This window comes from Terrapene carolina, unplaced genomic scaffold, assembly GCF_002925995.2.
Source record: "Terrapene carolina triunguis isolate 2854851 unplaced genomic scaffold, T_m_triunguis-2.0 Scaffold62, whole genome shotgun sequence".
Taxonomy (NCBI): domain Eukaryota; kingdom Metazoa; phylum Chordata; order Testudines; family Emydidae; genus Terrapene; species Terrapene triunguis.
In genome coordinates, this window is record NW_020664413.1 from 52991579 (window position 1) to 53008416 (window position 16838).

A 16838-nucleotide genomic window follows, 5' to 3' on the forward strand; every position below is an offset into this window, starting at 1 on the left:
GATTTTCAGCAAAGATTGCACAGGGTCAACCTCCCCACATTCAAGTCCCAAAAAGAACAAAAGGAATCAACTTAAATAAGTACCAAATTTATAAAATCTTATAATAAAGAAACATAATAAATAATAATTTACAACATAACATGACTATTTTATAACCCACATTCATTAACTTCACGGTTATACATAGACATAAATAAGGAAAACAAATTAAATCTAACTAGGTTATTCCCCACAGAAACACAGTGAGAAGAAAGTCAGAGTTCCCAAAAGCTTAGGCTGAGTTCACCTGAGTCTCAGTTAGAGTCTTTGATTTCCAAACTATACAGTCAACTAAGTCAAAAGCAACATCTTCCCTCCACTTGCTTGTAGGAATCTTCAGTTGGAATCCATGCAAACTCTTATTCCTCCTCTGCTAAAATCACTGTTAGCCAGTGAGCTAACTGATTAACCAACTACTCAGTTAAGTATATAGATTTGTAAAAAGCCTGCTGCAAAATGTTTCAGAGTTAGGTAAAACAGCCTGCTTTCTGCTCTTGGGCTCAGCTTCTCCCAGTCCACATAGGGCACATGGCCTTTTGTGAAGCAGCTCCCCTGACTGCTTGCCCTCATGTCCAGCTAGAGGGAACCAGATCTGAAGTCAGTCTCATAGACCTCCTCATATCTGTAAGTGAGCTTCCCTATCCTTCCTGGTTTTCAAACTGAAGGATTTGCAGATAGCAAATTTCCCAAGAATGTGCAGTTCTCCTAAGAATCATTTACAGGCATTGCTCCCTTGCATGACAAGCAATATTTAAATCCAAGGAACCTAAAAGAGGCCATCCCTAAGTCTGAGGTCTAAGTCAGAAAAACTAAAAAATAAAGGCTTCCCAAAAGCAGGGCCGGCTCCAGGCACCAGCCGACCAAGCACATGCTTGGGGCGGCACCTTGTAAGGGGCGGCCAATCTTGGGGTGGCGGGGCGGCACTCAGGGTTTTTTTTGTTTGTTTGTTTTGTTTCGGTGGGGCGGCACTTGGGGGTATTTTTTTGTTGTTTGGTTCGGCGGGGCGGCGCTCGGTGGGGTTTGTTTGTTTCTTTTTGGTTCAGCGGGGCGGCACTCCGGAGGGTTGTTTTTGGTTCGGCAGGGAGGCGCTGCGGGGGGTCGTTTTTGGTTCGGCGGGGTGGCACTGGGGGGGGTTGTAATGGCGGGGCGGCGCCTTTTTTTTATTTTTGGTTTTTGGTTTTTTGGTGTTTTTTTTTGCTTGGGGTGGCAAAACAGTTAGAACCGGCCCTGCCCAAAAGGCAATAAAACTAGCTAACTTACTAAGAACATCTAAACTGCACTAAGTTAAATGACGAAAAGGGCGCTGCTAGCAGTGAACATGGACAGGGAACCACTCTATCTAGAAACTAACAGGCAATGAGCAAAATTGAGTGGAGGTTGGCACAAGAGGCCCTTACACATCTTCAGTGCAGACCACGAGAATGCCATACAAACACTGCTAGCCAAAAGATTCCTGAAGCACATGTTCACCATTAGTGGAACGTGCATATGGACAATCATTCGGAGAAGTACAGTTTTCTCTTCGTTGTCATGAGCTGCATTCAGGAAAACTCAAATCTATTATAAACTTTCAGTGTACTATCTTTTTACACGTGCACATTTTAAATTGTAATTACACACACACAAAACTATGTTAAAAGAATGTCATTTATTGACTCTGTAGGAATCCCTCCATCCATGCACCAAAGAAATTGGATTATTTCTATGTGTTATACAAGGGCTTGCTGATAAGAGGACGTACCATGGAGACGGATGCTTTTGAGGGTTATTCTCTGTCAATTCTGCTGGAAATTTCAGTGACAATTGATTTTCAGTGTTAGTACTGACCTTGCCAGTGTTAACTTATTTCAGTTTCCTTTGCACCAATAGCACTACCACCCTAAATGTGAGGAGAGTAAGATGGCAAAGACTGACTGGAGAAGAGTTCTGTTCCAATAGAGCTGCAGGGGGTTGACAAGGGAGATAAGTCTTTGTTGACTCTGAATCAAACATGGCTCCTATGAACTCTATGCTTTGAGTAGAAGTGAATGTGGCTTTTTCTCTGTTTATTTTGAGGTGAAGAGTAGCAAAGAGCCTTTGCATTACACAGATCAAGCTGGTCACCTGCTGGGGTGATTTCCCTTAGATAAATCAATGGTTGAGATACAGGTAGACCTGGATACCTTGCCAAATCAGCTGCAACAATTGATAGGCACTGGGTAAAAACCAGCAGCAGTACGGAATGACCAAAGGGCAGGACACCGTATTGGTAGTGAGTCTCTCCTACCAGGAATCTGAGGTATTTCCTGTATGCTGGGTATATGGAGAGGTGGAAATAAATGTACTAAAGACCAAGAGCTGCAAACCAGTCTTGAGGCATCCAATGATTTGTTAAATTGGGGTTGAGGTGTACAAACCCAGAAAGCGCTAGATGGCCTAGAGCCTTTAACAAATGGAGAGTCTTGTCAGCCTCAGAGTTTAAAAGAGGTCACAGCCTTTGAAGGGAAAATCCTCTATAATTACTTGAACTTCCTGTGGTATCCTAGCTGACTGGAGCTAGGAGGATCTTTGCATTACTATAGAAGTGGCCATGGTGCATGCAGCAGTGTCAGAAGCTTGCAGAGCAACATGCAGGAAGTGCAATTAATCAGCTATCCTTGCAACAAAGCCCGTTGCCAACTCTGTCCACATATCTATTCAGGGGACACCATCATAGGACCTAATCACATCAGCCACACTATCAGAGGCTCGTTCACCTGCACATCTACCAATGTGATATATGCCATCATGTGTCAGCAATGCCCCTCTGCCATGTACATTGGTCAAACCGGACAGTCTCTACGCAAAAGAATAAATGGACACAAATCAGACGTCAAGAATTATAACATTCAAAAGCCAGTCGAAGAACACTTCAACCTCTCTGGTCACTCGATTACAGACCTCAAAGTCGCAATACTCCAACAAAAAGACTTCAAAAACAGACTCCAATGAGAAACTGCAGCATTGGAATTAATTTGCAAACTTGACATCATTAAATTAGGCTTGAATAAAGACTGGGAGTGGATGGGTCATTTGTGACGAAGTGGGACTGTTCTTAATGTTTCCTCTGAATACTGTGTGGGTACTTCAGTTTGCCCTATGCATTTCTTAAGTCTCTAGGGAGTGAGATTGTTGCAGAGCAAAGGGCCAGTGTGCATAAATGGCCGGCACTCTGTCTCCTGGCACCTAATGGCCGGGGCACTTCCCCCCTGCAAGGGGATAGCTAAAGGTGTTGGAGAACAAAGAGATCAGGTGACCTCCTGGCCCGGGAAAGAGGAAAAGACCAGAAAGGAGGGGCTGGAGTTTTTCAGTCTTGGGCTGGCTGGGGAATCGTACAGAACCCCGAGGTTGGGGGCTAAGTTCCCTACTACCCAGAAGGACCTGACTAAGGGGGTCCTGTTTATTGCCTAGAAGCTCTGGTGTGGACTGTGTTCCTGTCATCTAATAAACCTTCTGTTCTAATGCCTGGCTGAGAGTCATGGTGAATCACAGGAAGCCGGGGGTGCAGGGCCTTGTCTCCCCCAAACTCCGTGACAACATTACACAAAGTAAAACCTGTTTCCCCATGCTAATTTTTTGCCCCTACTGTTATTCACACCTTCTTGTCAACTGTTGGAAATGGGTCATCCTAATTATCACTACGAAGGTTTTTTTTCTCCTGCTGATAATAGCCCACCTTAACAAATTACCCTCGTTATAGTTAGTATGGCAACACCCATTTTTTCATGTCTTCTGTGTATGTATATCTTCCTATTGTATTTTCCACTGCATGCATCCGATGAAGTGGGTTTTAGCCCACAAAAGCTTATGCTCAAATAAATTTGTTAGTCTCTAAGGTGCCACAAGTACTCCTCGTTCTTCTTGCTGATACAGACTAACACAGTTACCACTCTGAAACCTGAGCGTGTAAAAGAAGCGGACCCTGCCACAGCCCTGGACAGCTAGAAGGAACTGAAGGACATTTGGGCCCACTCTGCCCTTTATGCTCTCACGTGAAAGAGGGGGCATTAGGGCCGCAGGAGTGGCCCCAATGGACACTGCTGGCCAAAACAATCCAATCACACATGCACAGGGTACATGCACACCAGAAGTCGGATCCATGTGGACAATTAGTCGAAGAACCACCAGCTTCTTCTAGGAAACTGATGAGATCCAAATCACTTTAAGTACTGCTAATAATTATAAACTTTGATAAACAGCATACCTAGTACAAAACTAACTTTAAAATACATTCAATGTCTTTTTATGAAAATAAATATAATTTACCTTCCTAGAAGTGTACTGTATTTCCTCACTGAGGTTTTGGTACTTGACAGCTTCTTCTGTTATTTCTTCAAAGGTATGTTCCTCTGACAGGAACCGATCAATATCCTCGTCAGCTTGTTTTTTTATCAAGAAACTGTACTTATCATACAGTTTGAGATGCTCCATAGGTGCAATGCTTTCTTTGGCAATCTCTTCTTTGATCCTTCTCTTATGCTCATCCAGGATCTCATCGAGGATAATAGGTTTCAAATTAGTGGATTTAGACTTGCTTTCCGGCTTTGGAAAAACACATTATTTCTGTAACTTGTTTTACTATGTTTATCTCATGAACAATAAAAATTGCACAAAATAATCAATTAAATGTTACATAATCATGCAGCTTTCTAAACTGAATTTAGTTATGTAGGTCTTGTCTAGACAAACAGTTAGTTTGTGGAAAACTGGAGTATAAATCTACAGAGGTCCAGCATGCTTCATACTAAATGTCTACGTGGACTCTGCATACTAAAAGTTCCCTAGTGTGTTATGACTTACTGCCAAAGGACAGTTAGTGTGCAGCATCACAGCTTACCATGCATTAACTGTTCGTCTACACATGTCCAAAAGATATTCCTGCTGTATGGCTACTCAAATTCAGCATCAAACTCCTTTCTGTCCTAGTTTATAAAATGGTAGTCTGAAAAGTCTCACTGGCTATCAAGAATATAGAAATGTATCATTCAGATATTGTTAGAGAATGTCAATATGCTATTTAAAAAATAAAAGATGTTTATTGCTATTTCAAATGTAATCTATATTAATTTTATTTTATCTGGAGAGTCACAACAACTTCAGTCTGGATAGTCTTGCTATCAACTGATGAATCGGTGATGTTCAAATTAAACTGACCAACTTCATGCAAGTCCCTAATGAGCTTTCAAGCTTGGAGGCACAATATTTACATTCCTTAAAAAATAATCTTAATTTTATCCTTTTCCAACATTAATTCTTATAATGAAAGTAATTATATTTGGTAGTCAGCCTCTTAATAAACTGATTATCTGTTTGAAAGACATGTTATTCTGTTTTGTTTGTTTGTCACCTGATAGCTCATTGAGTAGAAACCTGATTCAGGTAAGTATAATTATTCAGGATAGCACTTTAAACATGTGCTTAACTTTAGGTATATTGATAACAAAATTGAAGGCCATACTGTCTCACTTTTTCCCCGAGCTTCACTATCACAAGTCTCTGGAAACAATCAAAGAGAGGAATGAGGAAGAAGCATCTCCGTTAACCTTTGCTAGGTTATGAATTACATCCTTAAATTGTAAGTAAGATGCAATTTGGAATCAAGATAGAGAAAACTAATTAAAATAGCTTTTTATGGTTTTGAGTGTTCTTTAGTCTGGGTAGCTTTCCCATTTGGGCTATTATTTTAAATTGCTTCATAATGTTTAGATGATTAAAACAATTTAAACTTAGTGAGTTCCTTAAAAGATATGCTTTCAACCTCTATTAGTAATAATCAGTTCACAAGAATGTATATTTAACACAAGACTATTCTTTGCATTACCAAAAATGAAGGCAGTTTTCATAACATTAAGGTCAGAAAAGTTTTAAGAAATACAAACGTATTGCCTGTTTTCTACTATATATTTAGAAGAATAATTACAGAAATTGGATTTTTAAGAGAATAGTTTAAATGTCTTAGATTAATAAGGTTAGAATTGTTTCAAGTGTTCTACAATGTACTAAAAGAGCAATATTATACTACTGTGAAAGATATAAAAGGAGAATTATTAATCAAATTACCTATGACCTATATCTAGCAACAACAAAGTGAGAAAACAAAAACAAAGTTATAAAATAGTAATTTCTTACCCACTTAGAATACAATTTGGTCTCAACTCTTGGCACAAGATTGATAGCTTTAATCATAACATTATAAATATTCAGAAATATAACTTCATAATCATTAAACTCAGGTTCAAACTTAATACAGTCTTTGTCAAGGATCAGCCTCATGATGAAACCTGAATGCTCATAGGCTCGAACAGATTTCTAACAAAAACAGAATGCAATATATTAGTTACCTCAGTTCATACAGGAAAAATCAAAAAAATATTATTTCAAAACCATTGCAGCTTAAGCACTGAAATCCTTAAGGGTGCTAATTGCAAATGGCATGCCTTACATAAGGTAAGCATGATAAAAATTACATTAAAATTGCTCTGATAAAATTTACGAAACATTGGCATTCATTAAGACTACATTCAACTTGTTATTTTGTCAGTATGTGGCAGGGATGTATACTATGTACTACTCCAAACCAGAACTTTAAAAAGTTGGTTACACAAGTCAAGGTTGTAGCAGCTTTACATTATTAGCACTCACACACGTAACACCACATGCAAGGTAAGATTCTGCTCTCAGTTGCACAATATAAATCCATGTACTTTAATAAAGCTACTGCAGATATACACTGGTGTAATGTAAGCACAATCTGATCCACAAAAACTAACCTGAGAGTATTGCGGGGATAATATTTGCACCACAGAACACTAGACTACTCTTTTTTTCCTGTGGTGGGGCTTCTAAGGAATCCAACCATGGGATCTCTAATACTGTATTAATCCCTGATGAATTCCATGGGCTTTTCACCACCCTTTCAAATTTGGAACAGCTATCTCTTTCCTGTTAAAACCCTTCTTTCATCTCTCTGTCAGACTGCCATCATTTTAATAACGTATTATAAATATGCTGAAATCACCATTATGAAGGGATATATATTTAATTCAAATACAGATAAAATTATCCATCAGACAACAAATATCACTTAATGAATGAGCAGACAAAATAACAGGAACAGAGGGGAGCTGGACTGGGCACAAATTGTGCAGGAAAAAGAGGATCATGCCAGCTCCCCAGCATGCTTCTCTGGGATCCTATGGAAGTTCCTCCACCAGCATTCTCTGGGAGTGGGGTCCATGCAGATTTGAGGGCAAGGCTGGGGTCTGATGGAACAGAGATAGGGTACAACTACACTCCGCAAGGTTTGGATGCACATCAATGCCTTCCAGTTATAAATCTAATTGACTACAACTACAAATTATATTTTTGATTGATTGGATACAAAATATGTTAATATTTCCCTTTTCACTTGACAAAAATAAAGGTGCTTTTGCTTTATTTTTCTTGGATATTTTAACAAGATTGTAGTTTGCCATTACAATTTTTATGACTTCTTTTTGATAAATCTTTTCAGAAAAAATAGATTAAACATGGAAAAAGTCATTTTATGTACTTGGACTAGCAACACTGCCTTAGTAGTATCTAACCCTACTTACTGGAGGCTGTACAATTAAATCCGTAAAGTCCTGAATTGAAAGTAAGGCTAAGTTTTGCAGTTGTCGAGTCATTAAAGTAGCAGCACAGTCGAAGAAAGATTCTAATTTGGCACTGCTGGCGTTAGTGGGCACCTGCTTTCTTTTATTACCTTGGTAATAGATATTTTGCACTTCTGGAAACCACCTTGAAAGAACAGAAGAGGATGTTTTAAGTGATTAGAATGAACAAACTCTGGTTTTTAAATACATTTTTAAATTATATCTCTTTTAATAAAGTCCTAAGACACTGTAGTATATCTGAGCAACTATAGTTTAACTTGAGTGGTGTCATATGGCTGAGTGACTTAAACAGGAATGTTTACCTGAAATGTTATCTGCTATTATGGAATCAAATTTCAAATATAAAATGTGAGAGAGCTAAGTTTGTTATCTTGTTCTGGTCTTTTATTTCTCAGGCAGAAGGGAACAGAAGTGTTGCAGAGGCAGCACTCTCAGTCCCTGGAAGAAATAGTTTCTTGTGTCACTTATGAGTGACCTCAGTAGGTATTAATAAAGAGAATTGACAGAGATCCAAAGGGAATTCTGTTCAACTGTTGCTGGCCATGAGATGGAGCCGCATGAATAGGGAAACATAAAGCACAAACACAAAAGAGTCTGTAACTCGAGGTTCTGCCAAGGATGCAGAGGAACCCTCTCCAAGATGTGGGTGGAATATATGTGACTCTAGCACAGTAAACCCAATATATAACACAGAACTCATTGTAAGATATAACATTTAAAGTTGATGACATAAACTCAGTTTTAATTTTAAAGACAAAGGTAAGAAACTGCTCACTCTGGAGTGTGTAGATAAACATCCAGCACTTCAAATAACAAAAAAGAAGGCAGAAAGTTTTGACAGAGTTTCTTTATACAAGTAAAAACCAAAATGGTAGCAAAAATAGTAATGAATGATTGCAGGAAGCCAAAAAGCAAACAGATTATAGAATGGTCACCAATCTGGAGTACACTGAAACAATATAGCCTCAAAATAAGATTTTCAAAAATGAAAAAGTAATTTTGAGTACTACAACGGAGACCCCGTTAGAAGATTGATTTTCAGAAAGTACTGAGTATTCACCCTCTGAAAAACAGGCTCTGTAAAGTGTCTCATATTGAACATGAAAAAGGCACGTCACCCAAAATCATTGCTCATTTTTAAAATCCTGGCCATAATATCAAGTCTCTTTAGGTCTTCAGGTTTTTGTAAATACAATATTCCTTAGAGGATTTATTACTGTAACAACTACAGAGCTGAATGTGTAAGTAATGAAAGAACAAATTCAACACTGTCTTCAGAGACAGTGCCATTAATGCTACAGTAAATTAATCTGAGTTATAGACCTATATTTTTATTTGAATCCACTCAAGAGTAACATGGTTAGGGCCTGATTCTTCTGCCAAAAAAGTCAGTGGGAAAACTCGCTTTGAGCTCAGTGAGAGCAGAAGTTGGCTTTATTGTATAGTAGAAACGTTTAAATGCAAACTACAGATTATCTTAAATTGTCATAACTTATTTACTAGGCAGTGATAATAGATATATTTTTTCCTTTACTAATCTTGCAGTTCTTCAACATTCAAAGCTGACTTCAGTAGGAAGCTACAAGCATAGAACAAAGGACTGGGCCCACTGAAGTGTCCTGCAAGAATAATATTGCCAAACTGCTCAACAAAACTTAAACTGAAAATCAAAGGAAGCAAAATACTAAAAAGTAGGTCTTCATTAAATTAAAATTACTAAACAATAAATTATACTCATTTTGATCCTGATCCTTCAATGGGGCTCCACAGCGGGTCTGTGCTAATGAATCCCATTGCAAGATTAGGGCCTTCTATAGGAGGGGTTCTAGATATGAAACTAAAGGCTATGGAACTATAGTTTTTCATCTATACTCAAGCAGTATAAGAAAGGCTGCTTCTGGAGATCTGTGATTTAGATCTGTAGTACTGGAATAATATGTGGCTAATGTGACTTAGTATTCAAAGCCTATCAGTAACAATGTTTTTATGACAACAAACCAAAAACACAGGCATTTTAAATGGATCCTGTAATCGGTATGTTAAAAACTTACAGTCTCCACAGAACGACAACCAAAATAAGCGAGCAAAGTAGACTATTTCAAACTTCAAGTACAGTTTCTCATCATTGTCTAAAATCCAGAATAAGCATTACTGCATAAATCAGTATGATATACTTAGCATTTATACATCTCTTTTCATCCATAAATCTCAAAGCATTTTACAAAGGAGAGTAAGCATCATTATCCCTGGTTTACACAACAGTTACATTGATACATTTTAATTGTACATATTAGAAAAAAAGATGCCACGCTTTCTCTTTCCCCCCAGAAAACAAAAAGGCAAACCAATAAAAAAACCTTCCAAAGATATATAGAGCAGAAGTTAAAGATTTCTCTCTGTGCAACTTAAACATAAAGATATATTTGATCATACTTTTTAAGCAGAACTTCTTTGGCAGATTCCATGTGCTTCAGGGCAATATTCTGGAAGAATGAGAGTTCCATTGCTTCCTGACGATTGTGAAATGTTTCTTTATCAACTAAGCGTAAATTTCTGTAAGACAGTCATAAAATGAATATTTTAAGTATATATACTTTTCACTTTGTATTTCTCTCTCTGAGTTATTGTTTGTAAAAGGAAAATTACCAAATTACATAGTTAAAAATTATAACTAGGACCATACCAAATTCACGGTCCATTTTGGTCAATTTCATGGTCATAGGATTTTTAAAATAATAAATTTCATTATTTCAGCTATTTAAATCTAAAATTTCATGGTGTTGTAATTGTAGGGGTCCTGACCCAAAAAGGAGTTGTGTGTAGGGGGGACGTCACAAGGTTATTGTAGGGGGGGTTGCGATCAATGTTCCCTCTAATTTTTTACATCCATGTGCAGAATAAATTTTGTTATATGCACCAATATGGGGAGTGAGAGCTCTGGCTGGGGGTGCGGGCTCTGGGGTGGGCTGGGAATGAGGGGTTTGGGGTATGGGATGGGGCTATGGGCTGGGGTGCAGGGATGAGGGCTCCAGCTGGGGGTGCAGACTCTGGGGTGGGGCTGGGGCAGGGAGAGAGGACTCCCCCAACCCTCTCTCAGCGCAGCAGCCCCAGGGCTGGGGCGGGAGGAGAGGCACCTCTCCCCGACGGCAGCAGCTCCGGAACCCCCATCCCTCAGAATTCGCTACCCCTGGACCACTAGGGTACCAAATTCTGCTGGATAAGCAAAGAAGGCCATCCTTACATGGTGGTAACTACTACTGGTGGGAAAATGTGCCAGTTACAGTTTGTGCCACTACACCAGCAGCAGCTCCGGAACTGAGGCACCTCTCCCCGCCGACAGCAGCTCAGGGGCCAGGGCCAGGGCCGAAGCCGAGGCGCCTCTCCCCGCCGGCAGCAGCTCCGGGGGAGAGGCGCCTCTCCTCTCGGCAGCCCTGCACGCCCCAACTTGCTCCTCTCCCTGCCCACCCCATACCTGTCTCCTCTCCAGGTCCCTGTGGCTGCATGCCCCTTTATAGCCTGCTGCATGGCCGCATAGCTTAGAAGGAACTTAGTTGCAGTACTGCTACCCTTACTTCTGCGCTGTTGCTGGTGGCGGCACTGCCTTCGGAGCTGGGCAGCTGGAGAGCGGCGGCTGCTGGCTGGGATCCCAGCTCTGAAGGCAGAGCTGCCACCAGCAACAGCGCAGAAGTAAGGGTGGCATGGTATGGTATTGCCACCCTTACTTCTGTGCTGCTGCCTGCAGAGCTGGGCCCTCAGTCAGCAGCTGCCATTCTCCAGCTGTCAGCTCTGAAGGCAGCAGCGCAGAAGTAAGGGTGGCACGGTATGGTATTGCCACCCTTACTTCTGTGCTGCTGCTGGCGGGGCGCTGCCTTCAGAGCTGGGCACCCAGCCAACAGCCACTGCTCTGCAGCCGCACAGCTCTGAAGGCAGTGCAGAAGTAAGGGTGGCTATACAGGACTGTCGCATCTTACGCGCATTTAACATGCGCGATTTCAGCTTTACGTGGTCGGCAAAAACAAAACAAAACAAAAAGAGAAAAATAACAATTTTAATACTGTACCTGTAGTGCGGGCGATTCTGCCCGCCATTCAACTCAATGTAATTTTGACTATACGCAGTTTTCGCTCTACGCACTAACCGCGGAACGGAACCCCCGCGTAAGATGAGACTCGCCTGTACTTTATCCCCCCCCCCCACACACACACACACAATAACCTTGCAACCCTTTTGCAACTCCCTTTTGGGTCAGGATCCCCAATTTGAGAAACACTGGTCTACCCAGTGAAATCTGTATAGCATAGGATAAAAGCACATGAAAGATCAGATTTCACAGTCCGTGACGTTTTTCATGGCCGTGAATTTGGCAGGGCCCTAATTATAACCTACTTCTTAAGTTTGAATTTAAAATTATTTCACATCCATGATTTTAATTAAAATAGCAAGTTGCTATAAGATATTTGCTACATATTATCCTAGGAAAACAAAATATAAATTTAAAATAAATATTGCAATATTGCCTACAAGTTTTGCATATGCTTCACATGTGCAATGAGATGGCTGGGGTTTCAGAGAACTTTAAATATGATGTTAAGTTGAAGATAATGGAACTACTCACATAAGTAAAGTTAAGCATATGAATAAATGTTTGCAGAATTGGGGCCCATGTGCAGGTCACCAATTCTATTTACATTCAGGAAAAATAACTTGTGTGTGCTTTAAATGGTTCCCTTCTAGAAAAATTCAACTCAAGAAGCTTCACAAATATACAAAAACACAAATATAAGACAGAAATAACATTTTAGTAAATTTAACAATGTGAGTCAGCTAGCAAAATTGCTTTTAACATTTGTAAGGTATTTAAAGCCAAATAAATTTGGGTACTTGTCTGATAGTTAGCAGATGTAAAAACAAATGTGTAACCTACTACTGCAATTGTTTTCTGGTTGGCAAGCCACTGTGGATGCAGTGTTGATTCAATCTTCTGGTGTCAGTCAAAAAGAGCAGAATCATGCAATTTTGTCTACTCTGAGAAGCAAAAAGGAAACTCTGGGCCAATTAACTGACTGAGCAGAAATAATAAGGTGAATGAGAAAGGGTATGTCTACACTACAGGATTAATCTGAATTTAGATAATTCGAATTTGGGAAACAGGTTGTATAAATTCGATTGTGCGCGGCCACACTAAGCACCTTAATTCGGTTTTAAACCACATTAATTCGGTGGTGTGCGGCCACACTACCCCATTAACTTAAATACAGTAATTCGGTGGTGTGCGTCCACACTAACCCTAATTCGAATTAACAAAATCGATTTAGGCTCTACTCCGTTCGTCGAGGTGGAGTACAGAAATCGATTTAAAGGGCCCTTTAATTCGAATTAACTGGCTCTGTAGTGTGGACGGGTGAAGGGTTAATTCGGATTAAGGCAGCTAAATCCGAATTAAAGTCCTAGTGTAGACCAGGCCGAAGAGGATTGAGCAAAGAGGGGGAAAATACCTGCAAGTGCCCTGCTGAGCAAGATACTAACCCTTTCCTACTTGGAAACAATCCTAGTGCAGATTGACTGACTGAAGCATTCCTCCTCGAAATGCCACATCAACTAGTATGGTCAGGTTCATATGGAGGTGCTTGGTGAAAAGGTGAAGAGAGCTCCAGGTGACTACTCTGCAAAAGTCCATCCATTTTCAAACAGAGGGCTGGACCAAGAGAAGCTTGTATGAGGACCTCCCACAATTTAGGAAAAAAGGTAATTCCATTTCCTCCTGCTGTATGGAAGAGGTCTTAAGGGACTGAGTAATATGAGAAAAGGTACAGGCGTAATTGTCTGAGAAAACATGCCTGGGGCATCTGCAGAAGGAGGGGGAGGACAAATTGAGAGGCGGGGGTGATAGGCAAAGGTATTGGGCCCAAATCTCACTTCCCCTCTTCAAGGGGTCTGGTATAAGGGGTATGTGATAATTGCTTTCAGTTGCAAAGAGCTCCCTAGAGGCTACAGAAGAAGGAATGAGGAAAAGAGGAACCCATTGAGAGGAGGATCAGTTTAAGAAGTTCCTTGTGGGGGACAGAGGTTCCATGACCCTTGAGCAGAGAAACTATGTATACCCTATTGACTGAGGTAATGACCTAAGGTATAAGGAGCTCTTCTTCTCATACAGAGAACAGGGAGTCACTGAAGGGTGAGCCTGAAAGGAGCCTCCCAACTCCACTCCTTCCCCTTTACTGATGATCTGGCTGTCCTGTCCAAAAATGGGCAGAGCAGAGGTGTTCCAAAGCAAAGTGAGGATGCCTGGTTTGAGTCTACTCCTAGTGGCAAATAAGCTGGGTGGAGAGAACCACAGAGCTACTGCTTAAATGGGTATTGTAGGTACACTAGCCATGAGATGGGTGAGAAGAGGGAAACCCCACATACAGGGCACCTTCCCAACATTTTTATTTTAAACAGCAGCAAAACAGGCTTGCAGACAGTGTCTTCAGTGGCTCCTGAGGCTGAAAAGATCATTTGATTTGGTGCGAGGGGCTTTCTGCCATCCTCAACACAAAGCAGGATGACTGAGATTTAAGAGAATGCCTGAGAGGGGAGGAGGCTGAGAGATAAAATTGCTTGTGCTAAACAGCTTCTCTGATGACTGTCAGTAGGGGAGGAAATCAACATAGTGTCCTCACTAGGGAGCCAAGCCACAGTTCAGCTTTTCAAACTTAAAGGCTTGATCTCCAATCATATTACAACAAATACTAAGATAATTTTTCTACAGAAAATGTATTTGGTATGAGGACAGAGGAAGATGGGATACAAAAAAACTGGAGCTTTGATATGCATATCAGATAATCTCCATTTAAATGGTAAGAAAAGAAACTTTGGGGCCTGATGCTGCACTCACTGTACAGTCAATACTCCAGCAGACTTACAGAAGAGTTTTGGGTGCAAAAACTGCTTTCAAAAACTAGTCATAACTGACCCAGTTACATATGGTTCCATTTTGTTGTGTACATAGAAGCTTAATCATGTTCCACTGCTCGGCTAAAGCTATTGAAGAAATTATCTTATCACCTTAAATAAGTATCTCCAACACCCAGTTGGGGACTGGTCCCCCTCCCACTGAAGTAGGTGGGAGTTTCTGATCAGGACCAGAGTTTCCAGTCACTGAGGGCTAATGTATCCAAAGAGGAGACCCACTGCCAAAGCCAGGGAGTGATTTAACCAAGGAGAGATCCTTGCTGGTGATGACCAAAGCAGTAAAAAAAAAAACCAAAAAAAACCCCCACCACAAACAACAAAAAACTAGGCATGTCCATATCAAAGATGCCTAGGAGAAATCCAGAACCCAGACAGGTGCACTCTGTCTCCCCTTCTTCAACAGAACCCAAAAGAACTGGGAGGGCTGCCTCAAACTCCTTCTAATGAAGGAAGCTCTGAAGACCTATTTGACTGAGACTGGAACGGTCAACATCAAGAGGCACCTCAACTTTGAATACCCAATAAACATGGCTGTATGCATGGCAAAAGTAGTGTCAAAGTCCCACGCCAAAGAGGAACATGAAGACTGATGTTGAAAGCTCCTCGCTGCTAAACCCTGCAGATCTGAGAACAGCTCTAAATGATTTTGCTTACTAGAAGCTTCCAAGATCATGTGACAAGGGCACATATATCGCAACAGTTAGCTATACAGAAATTTCTCAAAGCAGAACAACATCAATTTCAGAAGCCCAAACTAAAGATTCTAAATTCTGCACCCTATTTGCCAGAATGTATGACATTTAGTAGATAAGTGAAGAATATTTGACAGAAATAGTTTATTGCCCCTTGATTAGTTCTGACAATTCAACAAAAATGTCTATTTAATTAAATTAATCAGTTTCAGTATCTTTAAAAGGTGCATTGTATTTTACTAAAAAGGAATCTTACTAGAATCGCTTGCGTTTCTGATTATTACAGAATCTGATTAACTGTCAAATGCTGCTTACTGGGTAGCTGAAGAAGTCCCTGTCACAGAAATTGGGACTGTCCCCATTAGCCATATCTGTTGATTTAGAAGACAAACCTAAATTTGACAAAGAAACCCTTATAAAAGTTTTTTTTTCCATTGTCTTTTTCTTGGCTGTAAAAATATACATTTTAAAATTAATTGGATTTCACATCTGAAAATTTTCACTTGGAAGTTGATTCAACTGAAGATTCAAATTAATGTCACTGCTATTTGAAGGTCCTGAATCATCAGAAACAGAAATAATATCCTGCTCAACCACAACTTTCAAAACTTTTAAAGATAATTCCCTCCGACAATATAAAGTTACTTCAGGACTCTTGCTGTCAAAATGAGGAATTACCTAACCAGAATCAGCTACACTAATCAAGTAAGAGGATTCTTCTTTGCTTTCACACCTCCTACACAATGAGAATATGTATATACTCGATCATAAGCCAGTTCGTTTATAAGCCAACCCCCTGAAGGATAAGTAAAAATGGAATTTTTTTATAACCCGTTCATAAGCCGACCCTATAATTCAGGGGTCAGCAAACTTTGGCTCCCGGGCCATCAGGATGAGAGAAGAGAAGAATGAGGGGGGATTTGATAGCTGCTTTCAACTACCTGAAGGGGGGTTCCAAAGAGGATGGAGCTCGGCTGTTCTCAGTGGTGGCAGATGACAGAACAAGGAGCAATGGTCTCAAGTTGCAGTGGGGGAGATCTAGGTTGGATATTAGGAAACACTATTTCACTAGGAGGGTGGTGAAGCAGTGGAATGCGTTACCTAGGGAGGTGGTGGAACCTTCCTTGGAGGTTTTTAAGGCCCGGCTTGACAAAGCCCTGGCTGGGATGATTTAGTTGGGAATTGGTCCTGCTTTGAGCAGGGGGTTGGACTAGATGACCTCCTGAGGTCCCTTCCAACCCTGATATTCTATGATTCTAGGATAAGCCGCTGGTAGGCCAAGATGGTTTGTTTACCTCGAGCGTCCGCAGGCACGGAGGTAAATCTAAGTAAACAAAGTGTCCCGGCGCGCCAGCTGTTTACCCTGAGGGACCGGGACAGCAACTGGTGGAGAAATTTTTTTGGGGGGAGAAGCTGGGAGTCAGGGGAGTAACCCCTGTGACCACCCCCACATGACCCCACCCCTAGCCCACGACCCCCA

At 40.7% G+C, this 16838-nt stretch overlaps 1 protein-coding gene across 1 annotated transcript in view; it reads right to left on the bottom strand.

Moving 5' to 3' along the window:
• DNAH7 (dynein axonemal heavy chain 7) overlaps positions 1-16838 on the bottom strand; it is a 234795-nt gene that overhangs the window by 187387 nt on the left and 30570 nt on the right. Inside the window, exons 9-12 of the mRNA XM_029910522.1 lie at positions 10146-10265; positions 7653-7836; positions 6187-6366; positions 4324-4599 (exon numbers count right to left, since the gene is read on the bottom strand). Of these exons, the coding sequence (XP_029766382.1) occupies positions 4324-4599; positions 6187-6366; positions 7653-7836; positions 10146-10265 (760 nt within the window). The remainder of the gene's footprint in view (positions 1-4323; positions 4600-6186; positions 6367-7652; positions 7837-10145; positions 10266-16838) is intronic.